Here is a 20,083-nt window from a genome sequence, read left to right as displayed (position 1 = left end):
TATAAAATTATATTTTCAACAATAAATTTAAAATCGAAAAAAACATTTTGATAATTTTATTTTGTTTAGAAAATTTAAAATAACTATTCCACGAAAAATTTCAAATATCTAAATTGATTTCATTTTTGAATTACAACATAAAATTTCGATTTTATATTAAAATATCAATTGACTATAAATAGCTCAAAAATGGCAGAATATTTTGAAAATTAGACCATATATTATAGATAACGTTAATATAAACATTTTGTAAAAATGTATTTAAAGTATTTAGAGTGATTTGTTTTTGAGTTACGACTACATAAATATATGTATAGATTTTTTTCAAAAACTGGTTTTTCGTGAAAATTCCCGTTTTTCCGTCATTTTTTTTTGTTTTTCTCATTTTTTTTTTGAAAAATACTGAAAACTTCTTACTTTTGATCTATATAATGCACAAGTCTATTCACTTTGCCATCGGAAACCACCCCTGAAGTTTAAAATTGAAGCATTATTTTGACAAGTTATGGTGTACACAGACACACAAAAAAAAAACACGCACATCATTGTAAAATCAATACATTCATCACTTCGTTCAGAATCACAAAAAAATATCATGAAAATATATACTTGGTAATATAAGCTGATAGACCGTTTCCGCCCAGAAACGTTTTTTGTATGCCCATCAATTTGGCACCAGAATTTAATGCTACCGCGACTTCAAATCGTACATCATTTTGCTACGCTATTTTTTAAAATTTGCTACCTTCTGGTTTTTCCTAAATTCTGGAAAATAGAAAATTTCTTAGTACCAGAATTTTGACTAAATACCTCGAAATCAATAACAAACTTTTTTGTAATGATGGCTATAACAACTAATATAACTTATAGCCACTGAACTTTATTCGATTTTGTGCTTATAATATTTATATCCCTCACTTAATTTTTATGAACTGTTTCTCTTCAGTTTTGATTATTTGATTATTGTATTTGTTATTAGTAGAATATAAAAGCTTTTTAGAAACTATTTTATTCGGCTGCACAAACAATCGATGGCTGTTATTAGTAACAATAAATACAATGACCACCATATTCTGTTGACGCGTTTATACTTGTGGGTAACTCCAGGGTAAATGCCAAATGTATCATTTATTCACTGATAATGATTAATAGTTTTAAATATGTCTGGTAGAATTATAGATAGATATTAAAGACGTGCATTACAATCTACAATATTATTATTTTTTATGGTTTATATAAGTACACAGTTATGTTATTATTATTTCAGTTATTACTTATTATCAGTGTTGGGTCTGTGTAACTTATAAAATTCTAGCCACTCAAAAAATTGACCCTAGTTGCACCTATGTTCTCAACCAAGACAATCCCACACCACCACAATATAAAGATATTTCTTTATCAATAACGCAAGGCACATTCCTAATTTACTTGACGTTGACAATCTTATGAACGAAACAGAATTGTAAAACAGTTCTAAGGAAAGGTAATTCTGCACAGAAACCTAGTTTAGACTAGCTCAACAATATTTGTAGGTGATGCTACATTATAATATGATAATAAACAATATGTATATTTAGTAAATGCATATAAATAAATAAAAATAGTACCTATTCACTGAATATTATTTTTATAGAAGCATATATTACAAATTTGCATTACAATAAACTTTCTATTAAATTAATATTATAAGGATTTCAGGAGACAAGTCTGCCTGAGTTCTACATATTATGTATTTTATAAATAATAGTGAATGGTGTAAAACTGGAATTATCTTCTTATGCTGACAAAATACTAAGCTGTTTGTCAAACATTAAAGATGTTTCTCGTCTGTATGCTATTTTTATTGCATTTAAATAAAAAAAATACCTAACTTGCATTTTTTTTTGTATAAAATAGATAGTGAATATATATTTTCGTTTTTAAAATCAAATAGTAGGCCAATTCGGCACATTTTTTGAACTGGTTGAGCCACAAAAATAATTTATAAATTTAACGAAAACATTTTTTTTCTTACAAATTTATAGTTAATAGTTAAACAAATAAAATATTAAATATATGACAACCAAAATTCTAAATTGTATATCGTTAGGAAATTTATATTAATTCTTTAATGGATATTTAAGTATTGCTCCCAATACACTTAAGTACTTAACAATAATATTATTGTATTATAATTTATGTTATACTTAGAATTTAGAAATCATAATAGTGATCGTAGACCCGCCTCATAAACGATATTTATTTTTATCTAAATTTACCAAAACATTAATATTGTACCATAATATAAAGTGGTCATTTTACTCTTTTTAATTTTAATATTTAAATGTAAAAAAAATTTAAAAAAATGTAAATATCAACAAATAATTAAATTATTGGAAATCAAAAACTTTTAAATGCCACACATTTTTTTATACTCCATTGTTTTACTACTCGTATACTAACAATTTCAAAAGTCAGTAGGTATTTGAACTTAAGTAAGGCCAGGCCAGCTATTTCTACCGGATTATCCTATTTACGCGTATTACTAACATATTATAATATAGTATAGCGTATACCTACGTATAAAAAAATGGGAATAACACTTCATTTTATATTTATTATTTATATACATTAATACTTGATCAATATTATCAATCCTCTGTAATAATCGCTTTAGAAACGTATGAACACTAAATGACATGAGTATTCACACGTACGCCGCATAATACTATATCCAGGACCTATTGTTATTTGTTAGTCCCGTGTTGATTAGTTGAAAGATATATAATATTATAATATGATTTTTTTATAAGAACATAAGTATTCGGACTCGGTGCTGTAATTATTATTAATTGTATATTCATCATAATATATAAATATAATTCGTTTTTACCATTTGTGTACTTTTGAATAAATTTTAAATTTATGTAAATACGAGTACACGCATCTAAAAAATATATTAAAATATTCCTAAAAAAATGTTTTGTAGTAAATAAACTTATAAACATAATTATTGTTAAAATCTCATAAAAACAGTGGCGTATTTATGGGAGAAAGGGGGGTGAGAGGGGAAATTGCCCTGGGCAGCACTTGTTTGAGAGGCAGTAAATGTAACTGGAAGGTTTTATTTTTAAACTGATTTAAACAATTGTAAAAAAAAAATGTGTACCCAGGGTAGCAAAATCCTAAATACGCCTCTTCATACAAAACAGTAAAAATTTATTTCCAATACTTTATTTCTATGTTATATTTACCAATTGTTTACCAATTGTTATATATCTTAGAATTTAGATCTATGCTATAATGGAGTTTTTCGAGTAATAGCAGTTAGATCTTAGATATTTATTTTTTGTACAATTACGATATCTATAAAACATAATATTATATAGAATGGCAGGATGTACTTTTCGACTCACCTCGCACAATTATTATATACTTTATAATATAATAGATTGAAACATTTCAAAATAACTTGAATTATTATTTTTATTTCACAATGATTTTTCAATTTTTTTAAAAAAAATTCTGATAAAATGTTTATGCGTCATCAACAATTTTAAAAATGTAATACAATTTCCTTCATAAATTTACTTACAGCATTATAAAAATGTCAAAAACTAAGCCACCTTTTTTTATAATTTGTATAAATTTACGAAAATTGAAAATTATTTGTGCTTAAATATGTATTAAATTTTAAGAGATAAATGTTTAAATACGTTTTTTAATCTAAGATTTAGTTGGACTGTAATCGTTTTAAATATTATTTTAAGTACAGGTTTAAGGTTTAATCATTCTATTGTTCTAATATTTGGTACCATAATAATACTTAATATTTATATTATACTTATTACGGTATAGCTAAGTAATAGCTGGTATATTATATTAAATATTATGCAAATATAAATTCTAACTATAGACACTTAAAATTAAGCGATTTATCTTAAGGGAACAAATGAGTACAGTTTGTTTTGACTATCATTATTATCATTAGATATATAATGATAAATATTAAATACCTATTTTCTTTTGTTTGAACTTTAAATACGAGACTTATACCTATATGCCTATTTAAATACTTAACCAACAATGTATAAGACATATGAACTAAAAATTTCTAATCCGGATTAAACCATATATTCGATATCTATTGGTAATCAATAATTATACCTATATTATGACGTTACCTACATATAATGTACAGACTATATAGTATAATTAAGATTAAGTATATACATATATATTATTAACATAGGGGAAAATAAATCCTCCTAAAAAAATAGGATTGAACTAAACCATTACAGAAAAACAAGTGTTATCTCTATCAAGTGTTTTTGTCACAATGTCACAATATAACTAACCAAATTATACTTAAGTTAGGTATATAATATATATAGTCTTGGACTGTCATCCTAATTGTAACTTGATAACTATTAACTATTATATATTATATACAATATTGTATCTATCTATTTGTTATTAGGAATTCCTTATTTATGAATTATGATTGAAAGGTAAAATACAATTTTTGAATGATTAAATCGAGAAAAAAACGTATTTTCAAATCCATCATTTTGCAGATATTATAGCTAGCGTTATAAATGTCTATTTGAACTCAAAATACATGACTAAAATAAATAAAGCTAAGTAAGATTTATTGTATTTTAACAAGTGATCCAAATAACAAATTACAAATTTGAAAATTATTATAGTGACAAATAAAACTAAAAATGTAGCACAACATTAAATCACCACAGTTAATATATAGGTAGTGATAAAATTAACATTAATATAATACATAAAATGTTGAACGAGTGAATGAAAAAAAAATAGGAACACAATAATTAATCAATAATATTATTTAGATGTATATGAAAAGTTTTACTGAATTATAAACAAATAAATCAACTTCAAAGGAACATAAAGACCTGCAGATTCGAACGTCGAGGGGCACATAAAAAGTATGATTAACTTTTGGGTTATACAACAAGGAATATGAATGTTTAGTCTAGCAAATAATTCAGGGTAAGTTAATCTCCCCATTTGTTAATTTTAAAATAGTACGCAAGTCTAGTGTTTCACGTCTTTTAAATATAACTTGAAATTTAACAACCACGGGATCGGCTATTATGATGAATGAGGGACATGCACCAAACCACATCTGAACTACTAAATCAATGAAAAACGGTTATAGACAGATTCAATGAAGTTTATTGCATTAAAATACTACTGTATGAGGTAACGTTAACCACACAAAAGTTAAATCAAATTAAAATACAAAATATAGGTAGCTTTATAATATATACTATCTTTTTATCTACTATGAGATTTTGCCGAGCTAATCCAACTTGAGAATAATTCTATTACAAAATTGCAGATATGCGTAATATTATCATATATTTTTAACACTTTAACTTTAAAAAACTCAAAATTTTATTTTGATGCATATCTAATAAATTAAATAAATGCATTCCTTCTATTATTTTTGTATAAACAATAAAGTTTGAACAGATTATGCTTTTATCACATATATTATCTATAAATGTGTATGAATTTACTTCCCTGCATCTCTTAGTATTATTTTACTAAAACAAAATATTTTTTTGAGTGAGAAAATGCATTTTAAATACAGAATAATTGAATAAATAATGAATATTATATATAATTTGATATATTTTTATACGATTTAGTATTATTTCTTATCAATTCAAATAATTTAATTAGATAATTATGCATAACGTGTAGTATTAATTATGCATTTTAAATGCTCCTATAAGTGTATTAAATTATTTTGTCGCTTATCTTCTCATAACTAAAACATAAAGCATGTATTAATACTATTTTATAAAAATATGAAAATTTACTTTAAGAAACAGTTTTGAAGCAAAAAGTGCTATGCACAGTTGCAAACAAAATAATTTTTGAAATTGAAATTTTTTATAATCAGTTAATAGGTACTGATTATGAAAAATTAAAATATGTATATTAAATTTTGTTTTGAATAATGTGTCTGAAAATGTCAAAGTACTTGTTTTTACTGTGTGTATCGTGTTCGAGTGTATAGAGTGTATGCAAATTATCAGTTACTTACAGAAACGGGGGGTTAAGGGTTTACCACCCACTATAAGAAAAATCATGTAACTATACAGATATCTTCTATGGGATATTAAATTTAAAATGTACATTTTATTAGTCTTTGATAATATATTTTCTTTATGTAGGTAATAATTAGATAGTTCTAAATTATAACAAAAATAATGTATTATTAATACATTTGAATAAATACCTATAGTAAGTATATACATATCCATACGGTGTGTAATGTGTATATGTGGGGAGACCCTCTATAAAGGGCTTTCGATAAAAATCTCGATGTCTTTTTTTAATATATAAATATAAATTAATAGTCATATAATGTTTAAAGACCATACAATTTATCGATAAATTTATAATAACGTACAATAGTCAATAGGTATTGCATATAGTACCAATAGTGCTTGTCTAATTGGTCTTATCGGCAGCATTTAATCAATAATACGTTTAGTAAATACCAAATAGTAATTTATTAGATTTATATATTATGTATTTACTAATTACCTACCTATTTAATATTTACCTATAAATTAATAACTATACATAATATTATTAAGTTTGTTTAAAGAAATTTTACTATCATTATGGTTGAGCGTTGAACAAATTATATTTCACTCAAATATACATTCTAATTTCTAGTTTCAAATTGTTAGGTAGGTAATTAGACATCATAATAGACTATAGTCCATAGTCTACACCTGATTTTTTACAGGGGCGGTTACACATTATGTTCAAGGGAGAGGCGAAAATAAAGTCAACTCACCCCCCAGAGCATTTTTTTTTTAATATAGTAGGTATATACCTACTTAATACTTATAATATAAAATATAGGTACATAATATGAATCATAGTTATAGTAATGTTTAAATGTTTATAATATTAATAATACACTATAGTATTAAAAAAAAGATATAAATGATGTACCATAAATTGTATTGACTTAATTATCTTATAATGATTGTAATAAAATCATATGCCTTTTTTTTTTGCTTGGCAAAGCGTATGATAATATTATTATCTATGTTAATATAAGAAGATATACTTGTTTTATAAATGCAGAGTAAAAAAATTTGCGCTCTTAAATTAAATTCCCGGTAACATAAAATAGCTCAGCTATGCGCCCCTGGTGTGTATCTACTGATTTCTATACCATGTTAATCAGTGTGTTTATCGTATAATATTATATTAATCACAGTTCATAGACAACAGAAAAAACCATGGACTAATATAGTATAGGTACTATTCGCGGTTAAAACGTAAATTATGATCAAGAGCCTAAGGGTGGAGGGGCGATCCACCATCGCCCCTCCGCCTAATAACCGCCACTGCGACCGATTATACTTCACACAATTTAAGAAGACGACTTGGCGCCGTCAGGCAACATCAGCTGTGTTTGTCACTCCCACCGAAAAGGTGTATGCTTGCCGTATAGTTAAACCATATTATATACCTCCGCCCACAAAATTGTCTTTTGAACTTGACATTTGAATATAGATTATAATGCTCACTATCGACCTAATTCTATTTTTAGGTCGTATTAACATTTGAAAATCTACCTATACTTTTAGAAATAATTAGAACCAGTTAGCGTTTGGAATCATCTTATTAAACCATCTGATACAACGATTTATTTAAGAACTTTATCGTATGTTTTCCACTATTTCACTATTGCCACTATTAATGTAATAGTGCATTAAGTGTGTTTATATAGCATCTAGATATATATAATATAAATGAGTGTGATTATCAGACTATAATTTTATAGTCCTACAGTTATCTTAGTCAAGTGTTAATTAATGTTCAAGTGTATAGTATTGTATGTATTACTACAGTATAATATGAATCTATTTACCATGCGTCTATACCTATCGACTATAATATTGTGTTAGGTAGTTAAAAATATTTAAATGTGTGCGTTGAAGCAAAATCGTTTTCTATGTAATCAAATATGTAATGACGTCGATTTCTTTTTTATATGAAAAACATGTACCGCCAATGTTTTAGAACGAAAGCTCTATAATAATTCTTAAAACTAAGACCTATTGTGTAATTTGTTACTTTATCATGTTTCAATATCAAATTCATTTAAATTATATATTACATATATTACATATATTTTAGTTTTAGTTTTTTAGATTATTTTATATTATGTTTCTGTATTTTGTATGTTAAGAACAAAGACTTGTCTCATAAAATGTTAAAAAAAAAAAAAATAGAATAGTGAATAGGTGAATTTAAGACACTTTAATCAACCTAAGTGTTTGGTTAAACATATCTTATAGGTAGGTAGATACCTACCTACTTTAAAAATCTCAAAATATACAGATTTAAAATAATATGTTCATCAATAAATAGTTATAGGTAGATAAATATTACTTCAAATTGTAATTATATAACATTTTATAAAATTACAAAATTAGAATAAGAATATAAGATTTATGAAAAGGTATATAACTATAGTAATTACTAAATAAACAACAAATACAAAAAATGTCTAGAGATAGAATTAAAATACAATTTTGGTAATTTATTTGTGAGATCACAAAACACATTTCTGACTATATATTTTAGCATAGTATTATAAATTACAACAAAATAGATAGGTAAGTACTAAAAACATGCCAAATAATCATAACAGACATCATTGACGAGATATAATTAGTATATACTATAGGTATGTAGGTATAGTTTATTTTGTCAAAAAGTTTGGTAGATACTTTTTGATACTTGTAATGCTGTTAATAATTTGTAATAATGTATGATATATTATTGCCTTATGCCTAGTAAAAATGTTTAAACATTGTTCGTTGTTTTTTCACAAGATGGTAGTTAACTTAAAATCCCTAATCTATTATTCTTTTCATAACAACCAGATAATTTTTATTATACTTTTTTATGTAGGTAAACATATTACTGCATATTACTATCTACGAATTATAAAGCAGTAATCGGATTTTTTGTTTTCCAAGTGTATTTTAGTTTAAATATTTAGTTTGAAGTGTTTTGGTCTAAGCTGGAACACTTCAGAGATAACAATATAATAATATATAACGGTCAGATCAATAACTGACGTATTCTCTCAAAAATATAGGTACTTATAATAAGCTCATTAATTTATAAGCGTTGTTGTAAGATTGAAAAGCAATAAAATTGTTACATAATGTTAATCCAATACATTGCGAATAAAGCGGTCAAGATAATAGGGCATACCCTGGATTTATACCAAGATTAATTCAAGTTTGTCTTATCTGAATACATCAATAATTTGTACATATCTAAAATTAAAAAAAAATAAAGATATCCAAATAAAATAGTAGGTACCCTGAAGTATACTTGTGGTAATATATGCTAGGGATGGTAAAAATATAATCACTGATTGGATGTATTCAAGTGTGGCAAAATGATGAAAAAGTAGAAATTTTAAAGGGTGAAATGGATGATAAAAAAACTAAAATACTCTAAAACTCAAGAAAATAAAAAGTAACTATATGTTAAGTATAAAAATTAATTGGATAGGTTATTACATAAACTTAGGTCTAATGTAAAAAAAGTACAAGGCTATATATTTTAGTATATGAATGATTATGTTTATAATAAATATTTGTGTTTGTTGTGAAGTCAACAAGTTACCATTTAAGAATAAACTATTTAAAAAGAAACATACAATTTATATAATCATAACTATGAAACTAAATAAATTATGATTTGGATGTACTTGAAATGTATTGGGTGGGGAAATCATTATGAAATGCTGTGGAATATTTTATGTGGATCCCAATAATATTCCTGTTAGAATAAACACTTGTCTTTGAAAACTGTATAAATATTATTTTATACTCCTGTCCCATAATTTCCTTCGAGTGTGTTCGCATAATATTAAGAAATAGCTTATCTTATCTGTAATAAGCGTTATATAGTATCATATATCTATTATTTTTGGTGAACAAAACTATAATTGTTGTTATACTATTATTATATAATTTACATCATATTTCGTTTTGTTATATTTATTATCTTGTGTATGGGTATATAAAAACAGATGATTTAATTATTATGACTATTTAGCATATTGTATTTTCATCATAATATATCTTAACAGTAAAAAAGTATTTATATTTATGTAACTATTATTGCTACTTATTATTTATCACTATTCTTAAGGTTCAATCCTTATTTAAATTTAACTTTTCATTTCATATACAATATACAATAATGTTTCATAATACTATTAATACTTAGTCTTAAAATAGATAAAAAAATAAAAACAACAACAATTTATAAATTTAATTATGATTATATACTCTTATTGTTCAGTTTCCACTTGGTAAAATGGTGTTTTTTTCAATAGTTCAGATGTATAAATAGCAGCCTAGAACAATAATAAAGTTGATTTAAAAAACACTTAATATAAAGAGCTAATGTACAATATGTAAGAAACTGAAATAAAAATTTAATTACTTCTACTTTTGCAAGCATAATATATTAATAAAATTATTGTTAGTAGATTATATATTTTTGAAATTAAACAAGAATATTATATGTACAATAAAAATAAAAACAATATTGAAATTGTAACTTATTTACGTGTATTTTAATTATTAATTAATTTAATTAAATATTAAAATTAATAATAATTAATATTTAATTATAATTATTTAGGGTAAGTAAATAAATTTTTTTTCCTATAGCTGCTTTGCGTTTCTTTACTTAGAATTTATTGAAATTTATCATTAAATACAGGATAAAAATATTATATCAGATTATAAAACATAAATATTAAATAACAAAAATATAAATTCATATTATAATCTCATAGAAAATCTATTTGATGTTAATTTATTTTTAGTTATTTACATTTTCTTTAATAAATTATGCAAAACTTAGTTTTAAATAATTCAATAATAATTTTAATTATGTACACATATAATTTCTTATTTTTAATTTAAAAAATCATTAAAATACATTTTAAATATAAATAAATAATAATTTAAATTTCTATGTACCTGAACAACATTAGGACATGAATCATTTTTTAAAAATTCAATATCGTTGGTGAGGGTTTGATGCCAAATTTCTGAAAGACAATTAGGATTCAGTCTAGTCATATGTAATAAAAGGACACATGTTCTTTCTCTCATGGACGGATCGTCATTATTTCTAAGCAATTTATGTAGCTCAACATTTGAAATCCTACCTGAAAAGTGATTAATTGATATTATATGAAAACATAGTAATATACTTTTAAATAAATATAGAAAAATAATTACTGTACCTTCTAAATGCTTGCCAAAAACTATATCTTGCACTAAACTAATGTTGCATGGCAAATACAATAAAATTAATATTAATACGGCAAGTGTATTAGTAACCAAATGTGTATTACCATGACTCAATGATAAACATTTTTGTAATAGTGGTAGAATTTTCAAAAAATAGATACTCTCAGTAAATTGCTTAAGACACTCAATAGGTTTATCTAAGCATAATCCTTCTATTAATAGCAGCACCGATTCTAAACTATCTAATTCTTGAATGCCGATAACATCTGGTGGTACAGGTGATACACAATTACGAGCAGGAGATTTGAAAGCATTAGAAAAAGCTTGCATTAAACATGGTATGACTTTAGTTTCAATATAAATCTACAACAAACATAAAATATTAATTATACAAAAATAAATAAAATGTAATAACTATAAATACTTGAGTTATTAAGTCTTTCTCAGTTTGTTGAACATTTGGAGTAACAAAAGGTATTGCCAGAACAGTAACAACATAGTGTAATAATTTGGAAGATATGGCACCACTTTTTAAAGGAGACAACACTACTAAAATAAAACTTTTTTGAGTCATAGATGTTATATTTCCAGAAACGACCTTAAAAATGAATTACATTGTATTAACTATGTAATATTATACACAGATCACAAAATAAAATACAGACAATTTATAACTTAAAATATTAAAAGAATAGGAATAAAATAATAAATAAAATTTACTTCAGAAGCACTTTGCCGTAGAAATACTATCCATTCTTCACTCATAAAATCATTACCAGATTTTGTATTATTGGTTGAAGAGTTAGTTTTATCACAACCTACATCTAACTCTTGACAAGTTTCAGAACACCAACCAGATTGACTTGACCGCAAGTCCTCTTCAGTTCTATAAAAAAATATCAGTATGTTAATCCTAAAATTCTAGAATATTATTCTCTCATATATATTTAAGAAAAATAAATACGTTTCTTCTATAGATGTAATATCATGACTAGTTGAAGAATCTGAATGATCTTTATCTTCTTCTCCTTCTTCTTCTTCTTCTTCATCTTCTTCTTCTTCTTCTTCATCATCATCTTCTTCTGTGTCTTCATTTATTGTCAATGAGTTTAAGGGTGACACAATATCATCAAATTCTGTTGAGCCATCTATTTCCTCATTTTGATCCATATCCATCGTGTATACTTTGTTTTTTAAAAATTCATGTTCTAATAAGCCAGGCCATGTTAATCTTTGTAACGGATTTTTTTGTAACAACTGTTCTAAAAAGTTCTGACAAACAGCTGACACAGTATTTGGCCAAATTATTGGTTGATCTTTCATCATTTGAACTAAATGCATCAAACACTTTGTATCAAATGGAGGTTTTCCACAAAGTAAATGATATGCTATACACCCCAATGACCTAAATTAATAATTGATATAGGTATATAAACAATATTTTATTTTTAATAAATCATTGATTATACCATAAATCTGCATTATGATTGTATATTGGAGGTATAACAGGTGAATTTATTACTTCAGGAGCCATATAAAGAGGGGTTCCTTTGAGCGATGCTTGAGTTAATACTTGAGTACCAGTTAACATAAACCTGGCTAAACCAAAATCACATAATTTTGCAACATCATTGTGGTCTAATAATATATTTGGTGGTTTTAAATCCCTAAATATTAAAATTATTATTTATTTATTTATGAGAATTATTATAAAAAAAAAAAATTAATAAATTAGGTACCTGTGTAAAATATTTTTCTTGTGTAAATAGTGTAAAGCGGATACAAGATGACATATAATTCCCTGTGTTCTTTCTTCACTCAATATACCTTCAGTTTCTATGATTTCTTTAAGAGATCTAGGAACAAACTCCATGACCAAGGCAATCTATTATTAAAAAATAACTGAAATATTAACATCAATATTTAAACTGGTTGGATATTTAATTAATGATAGGGAGCTCACTCCAGCTATCAACATTTGTATGCCATCCATTTTAGAGTACTGTGTTGATGTGCGATTAATAAAGGTTTCATCTTAAACCAACACTATCTATCGTGTCAGCTGAAGACAAGAAATATTGTTTGTTATTTATGGTATTGAAACATAACTAACTAACAACATAATAACTTATTATGTTACCACTAGAGTCCATATTTATCATTAAAAATTTACCAATTTAAAAATATATTTTAAATTAAATATTGCAGGTGTTCATAAATATTTAAAAAATCAGTAAATCATTATGGTCCACATAAATTATATTAGTTAATGTATACATGTATACACTTTCATAGTTCCACGTGACAACATTAATTTACACCCACCACTTATAAAGCACATGTAGTTGCATTACTTAGTGTTCTGTTCTAGTGCCACAGGTAGATAGTTAAATAAACAAATAGAGCTAATATCTCACCCCATTTTCATTTCCAAATGACTCGATCATTTTGACAATGTTTGGATGGTGTAATTTCTGTTGAATTTCAACTTCTTGTTGTAATGTTTTTAATTTATCAAGCTAAGTCAAATAACACATTTAAAGATATTAAAAATAAAGAAATGAACAAACTAAGAATAAAACTAATGTAATTATACCTTGAAAATAAATTTGAAGGCAACTATTGTGTTTGTTTTTGTATGCAAAGCTTTGAAAACTTTTCCAAATGAACCTTCACCTATTTTATCCCTTAATTGATAGTTATGACAATGAGCCCAATAAGCAAGTCGCTCGTCAGGCATTATCATTGGATATTGTATTTCATCTCCTGTACAAATGGAAGACTCTCGTCGCCAAAAATTACCGTTCATATTGGTTGATAATCAAGAGTTTAATTCAATCATTAATCATTAGGTTTCATATTATAGGTTTTTTTTTAGAAAACCACTGTAAAAAGTACTGGAGACCCTCTCCATTCTAATAACTATAATCTTTTACATTTTGAGTGAATGTTAAAATAATTATTAATTATTATCATTATCGTTATATAAATATAAATTCAAATAAAATCAAGAATAAAAAATAAAAAATTAAAAAATTGAATACTTCAAAGTAAAAATATTTTTATTGTAAATTATCATTTGTTATAAAAATAAAACAAACAACTAAATTTTTTAATTGAAAATTAAACAAAATATTATCCAATATCATTTATCAGGTTATCATTAAATTATCATTGACGGTTTTTTACTTTGTTTTGTTATTGCCGTTTAGGACGTCCAGGTTAGCCGTTTAGAGCATAAAACATTTATTACATTATACTCGAATTTTCCAAATCAATATTATCAAATTTTGTATCGAATACCGATTTCAATTGTAAAACGCATTCACCAAACCAAGAGAACAATACGCTTTATAAACAACCTTTGTGCAGCCTTTAGAGTACCTAGTATTTTATATAGTGTACACATGTGTTAACGAGTAAATAAAATAAATGTTTGGTATTATTGGCTACACTGTTAAACATTCGTCTTGTTTATACGATTTATTAATTTGGGTCTAATGGTCTATCAAAATATAACAACTTACAACCATTTTAGCGAATGTTCGTTTTCTTAAATTGGTATTTTTGTTTGTAAGCTGATTTTGTAGAAATAGAAATAGATACAGTTTTTTATATTCATTTTTCACGCGAATCCGACTCCCGCAACCATTGTCGTCGTCCATTTTTATCCACATGGTCAATAATTATAGATATTTGTGGTCTTAATTCGGTGTTACAAAAAACAGAACGGTAGTATTCGGTTTCAACAACGCGAGATAATAATATGAAGTTCATAAAAGGAAAGAAACCCCAAAATGGCCAGGACCGTGGAGGGTAAATTAAATTTATTTGTGTAAAATATTTCTTGTCTTGTAAGTGAACTTACCTTTCAGTTTATATTATGTGATGATTAATAATTAAAAGAAATATGCATAATATTTAAATCAAAAATTTCTGAAATCCCAAATTGGTATTATATTTTTATAATTTTATTCCAGACGTTTTAGAGTTTTGCAATCGGGTCCTCGTAATCGTTTACGCGTAGCAGCAGCCAACAAAGCTACCAAGGTGAAGCGTTTAAGAGCCATTCAAAAGCAGTCTGCTAATGGTAAACATCACAATAAAAATATGATGTCAAAGAACAATACTAGAGTAGCAATGAATGTGGTTGATGCTCGTGTTAAACTCTTGCAAAAGGCTTTAGAAAAACCAACAGTGATGGTAGATGCTAGACAAAAGTTAACAAAACAAATAGATGCTCGTGAAAAAATCCGGGAACGTCGTTTACATTCAACATCATATGATGTAAGTAACTTTTAATAATCAACATTTATCATTGAAAAAAGTTGTAGTAAAATATAAAAAATAACTGCTTTTGAATAGTTTAAGACCATTATAATTAATCAATGTAATTATCTATACAATATTCAACAACAATCATAATTATTTGTGTTTAAATTTAAAACATCTTATAATTTACTTGAAGAACTTATTTCCAACACTAGTTTTTTAAAAAAAATTTTGTTATTTCTAGGCTTATAAGTTTCTTTTACATTTCTTTATATTTTGTGTTTTTAGATAATGTTTTCCTGATTATATTTATTTTATCAGTAGGTTTGTATAATGTATTTAATTGTTATTGGAATTCAAACTACTTGAACTACCATCTTTTTAAAATTAGAAAGTGTTTTTTAAAAATGAATGTTTATGATATCCCACAGAGGACATCTAATATTCTTGAATTACCCATGATAGTTGAGTTGGACTATCATAGACAATTTTTTTAGTCTGTTAAGATTAATAACCCAGCAGTTCTTAAACTTTTTTAGTTTATGCCACCCTAAGAAAAAATTTACCTGATGGATTGCACCTCCCATGAATAAGTAAATAATAAATTTACAGTATTTAAATGTACAAATATTTTTATTGTTATAATAAAATAAACCAACATTAAATACTATTAAATTTCTATTTAAAGTATTACAAAATTTTCAACTTTTATTAAAAAAAAAAAACAATAACTAATAATATAAATATTTAATCTAATGCAAACAATGTGATCAAATGCTAGCTGGATGTTGTAACTTTCTTAAAATTCCTGAACTAAATATATCTTACAATAAATCAGTAGGTATTCAAAATTATTGTTCATTTAAAATTATTATTTACCATGCAGCTTGCACCTCACAGTTTGGGAACCGCTGGTATACCTAACCCTTTGTCTTGGACTATGTTTCAGCTTAAAAAGAAGAATGAATTAATATTGGCAATCGAAATAAATATAATCATACATTGATTTTATGCTAAAGAAATTACATGTTCTTTTTAAATTTTGTATTTATACTCTTAAATAATTTATTCTATTAGTGGTGTTATAACTGATTGCTGTTAGATCTTCAATGTATTACAATATTATATATATTTTATGGTTTAAGAACTACTAGGTTCAGATTAATTGTTGCTTAATTTTATGTGACTAGTTCTATATTTTGTTGATAATAAATATTTTCATTGTTTTTCATAATAGCCAATACAAAATATGGGCACCTCAAGAGGCCATTCTAATAACTTAGGCCGTGTAAAAATTGATAGTCGTGGTATTCTTACTGTCAAATCGATTTTGGATGAAAGAGCTTCTTCACATCATTCTGGTTTTAGAGACAGAAGATCTGACAGACTGCCTTCTGTAAATAAAGGACATTTTGACGTCATAGAAAAAAGACGTAGTAGTAACACTTTCAATTCAGAACTTAATACATTTAGAAGTAATATTTTTATAGTTTTATATTCTTACCTTCTTTATTAATAAAAATGTATTTAATTATTGTAAGGTGACAGACCTATTGAAGACATTAGACCAGTAAGACGAGATATGAGAATACCAAGACGTCCAATACCAAACACACAGTCCATAAGACGACCATCTGAGCGTCCTACAAGACCAATGAGAGTTAATGATAAACCTTATAATAGACCTATGGCAATGGATTATGAGGATTCAATGGAATGGGAAGATACAAATAGATACTCTCCTGCACCAGTAAATAAAAATTATTTAACGTAAATTTATAATACAGTTAATTGTTTTTTAAATTTATTGTAGGTGATGAGACGAAATGTCGGAAACACAATGTTCAATCATGATGGATATCATGATGATTTATCAGATAGAAATTCAAGGTAAAATTATTACTTTGAAAGTAATCATATTAATCTCAGAACTACTGATATAAACTAATTAACAGTTTATCAGATTATTCTACAATTTGGTTATATAAAATCAATCAAATATAATATATTGTATAGTAATATATTTTCAATAATACCCATCAATACATAGCTCAAAAATATAATTATAGTTGTATATAATTGCTATTATAAATGTGGATTTGTATTGTTTACATAATAATGTAGGATCCATTTTTGTTCAAATGGGAGTTACGTCCGTATTATTTAACTTATTAATAAGAGTACATATTGTGAAAAGATCCTATATAAATATTTAGGTAGAGTATCAAGTAACAATATGATTTTTAATTATAATAATTATACCAAAATTGTTTTTATTGAACTGCTGGTATCTTGTAAATTGTAATGATTTTTTGCAGTTTTTTTTTAAGTAAAAACTACAAAAAATGTATAAAATAATTTCAATTTAATTTACCACCTAAAATACGCCAATCAAATCACTCTTTTTAATGAAAAAATTGATGAAAAATTTTTTTTTTTTCATTAAAATATCAGTAAATTAAGAAAATATACCTATACAAATATTTTTTGATAAGTTGTATAGTGTTAAATGTATTTTATTTGTAACTTAAACTTATAGTTGTTTTGGTTTTTAAGTGACAATAATAATCATAATATTGTTACCATAATGGCATAATAATACATTTTAGTATTTTATTAATATTATTCATAATTTTTTTTGTAGAAACCATAGAGGATTGAGTGAAACATTACGTTCAAGATTGGACTCACATCAAGTGGCCTTAGCAAAGCGTTCACGACCCATTGGTCATAAAATAATTATTTCTAACTTAGAACCATCTGTGACGTGTGAAGATATAAGAGTATGTACTTATATTTAAAATCATATCATATCATAATACATTAATCATTATATTTAACAAAATATTTATACCAGCATATTATTAGGTTTTTTTTTTTGTAGTAATTGTTATTACGTAATGATTTTATTCCAACTATTTTTGTAACATAAAACTATGATTAATTCATATACTATTTGTTTTATTAATTTAATAATTAATTTTTTATCTAGGAACTTTTTGCAGACATAGGAGATTTGTTAGAGTCTAAAGTTATTCGACCTGGTGTTGCTGAAGTTGTTTACAATCGTCGAGCTGATGCTATCCAAGCAGTAGATGTATATCACAACCGACAGTTGGATGGCAGGCCTATGAAATGTGACATGGTGAGGAATGCTGGTTCTAACAGTGGGCCAATATCTGTATCTGGGTAAATAATTAATATTAAAAAAATAATTTATTTTATTGTTACATTAAGGGGTTTATGTCATACTGTAGATCATTATTTAAAAGAAAAAAAGAATATTGACATTAAATTATATTTTTTTCTAGAACAAGTCGTAGAATGCCTACACGTGGTGCTGATTTGTATAAACCATCAGAGTATGTCACTTATGACATAGATGCCGTACATACTGCATTGTTTAATAAATAAGTATTTGTCTATCCCAACAATAATGTATGGAGTTTACTTGATTCATATTCCATATTTTCTGATCAACAATATTATAATTCACGTTTCCCGAAAATACTTATACATATTATATCTATTTTCGAATTATATACATTATAAATTAAATGTTAACTATTTAAACTTCAGCATAATATACAATGTTTTAATAAATTATGTTTTGGGGGTAATAAATACTTTTATTATTGACTATTGTAAGTATAAAAAACTATTGATTATCCAACAGTTAATTTGAGATACTTGAGGTATAGTAGATAAATAAATGTATTGTTTTTATTTTGAAATAATAAATGTACACTAATTGGTTTTTTTTAATTATGGCTGTAACACCTTAAGAGTAAATGTTAGCCATCACGGTATTGTAAAATGTTTATACATATACAAATATCAAGCTTATGGATTATTATTTAAGTTCAAATATTTATTTAATTTTTTCTATCTATTTACAATCTATAGGATTAAAGAAAAAATTAATTTTTTGATTTTTAAAAGTCAGTCGTATAATTTAGAATTAGACAAAAAGAATTCATGTTAAGCTAACATTTTTTGTGTAATAATATAATTAAATTGTTTGTAAAATAAATGTTTCTTATGTATTTTTATAAAAATATATATGTTTTAAGATAAATTTAACGAGTGAGTAATAAAATACTTTTATTTGATGAATCACATTTTTTTTTTTTAATGGTTTTGATATTTATATAAATTGATATATTTATTTATTTTAATTGTTTTAGCATTAAATTTAGTCATTCTGTGATTACATTGTTTGATTGTGTAATAGTATAATTTTGTTGCTCAGGCACATCCTAAACATATTTATTTCATCAGAAGTATTTAAGTGGTACACTTTTTCAACTTTAAGTAACAAACACAACTACTGTCCATACTAATTTAGCATTGTACTTAACAACTCAAATACCAATAATGACTTATTATAGACAATGCAATATGTATTAGAAAATATTTGTTTCTAGTGTTTATAGTTAAAATGGAGTAAGATACATTTATGA

At 25.2% G+C, this 20,083-nt stretch overlaps 2 protein-coding genes across 5 annotated transcripts; one reads left to right on the top strand and one right to left on the bottom strand.

Annotated features, from left to right (window-relative positions):
* Positions 1–8,575: 8,575 nt before the first annotated feature.
* Positions 8,576–14,464, bottom strand: LOC114120153 (serine/threonine-protein kinase fused). 2 transcript variants are annotated; one of them, XM_027981976.2, is made up of 10 exons: positions 13,945–14,461; positions 13,766–13,867; positions 13,088–13,233; positions 12,818–13,015; positions 12,313–12,753; positions 12,069–12,234; positions 11,773–11,946; positions 11,342–11,711; positions 11,073–11,263; positions 8,576–10,438 (listed from the first exon to the last, which is right to left on the bottom strand). In XM_027981976.2, the coding sequence occupies exons 1-10, from the start codon at positions 14,155–14,157 to the stop codon at positions 10,373–10,375; spliced, it is 2,067 nt and encodes a 688-aa protein (XP_027837777.1). In that variant the 5' UTR covers positions 14,158–14,461; the 3' UTR covers positions 8,576–10,372. The 2 variants fall into 2 exon arrangements, with proteins under 2 accessions (XP_027837777.1, XP_027837778.1); XM_027981977.2 differs by lacking the exon at positions 8,576–10,438 and having other exon boundaries at positions 11,160–11,263; positions 11,342–11,379; positions 11,453–11,711; positions 13,945–14,464.
* A 372-nt stretch (positions 14,465–14,836) lies between these two features.
* LOC114120156 (uncharacterized) lies at positions 14,837–19,736 on the top strand. 3 transcript variants are annotated; one of them, XM_027981981.2, is made up of 8 exons: positions 14,837–15,164; positions 15,329–15,635; positions 16,858–17,095; positions 17,162–17,370; positions 17,434–17,510; positions 18,265–18,403; positions 18,613–18,765; positions 18,932–19,736. In XM_027981981.2, the coding sequence occupies exons 1-8, from the start codon at positions 15,115–15,117 to the stop codon at positions 18,941–18,943; spliced, it is 1,185 nt and encodes a 394-aa protein (XP_027837782.1). In that variant the 5' UTR covers positions 14,837–15,114; the 3' UTR covers positions 18,944–19,736. The 3 variants fall into 3 exon arrangements, with proteins under 3 accessions (XP_027837782.1, XP_027837781.1, XP_027837784.1); XM_027981980.2 differs by having other exon boundaries at positions 14,838–15,164; positions 18,613–18,809; XM_027981983.2 differs by having other exon boundaries at positions 14,839–15,202; positions 18,613–18,809.
* The last annotated feature ends 347 nt before the right edge of the window (positions 19,737–20,083 follow it).

This window comes from Aphis gossypii, chromosome 2 (assembly GCF_020184175.1).
Source record: "Aphis gossypii isolate Hap1 chromosome 2, ASM2018417v2, whole genome shotgun sequence".
NCBI classification, from domain to species: Eukaryota; Metazoa; Arthropoda; class Insecta; order Hemiptera; family Aphididae; genus Aphis; species Aphis gossypii.
Note: the sequence above shows the minus strand (reverse complement) of the source record. Positions and strands in the feature narration are given on the sequence as shown.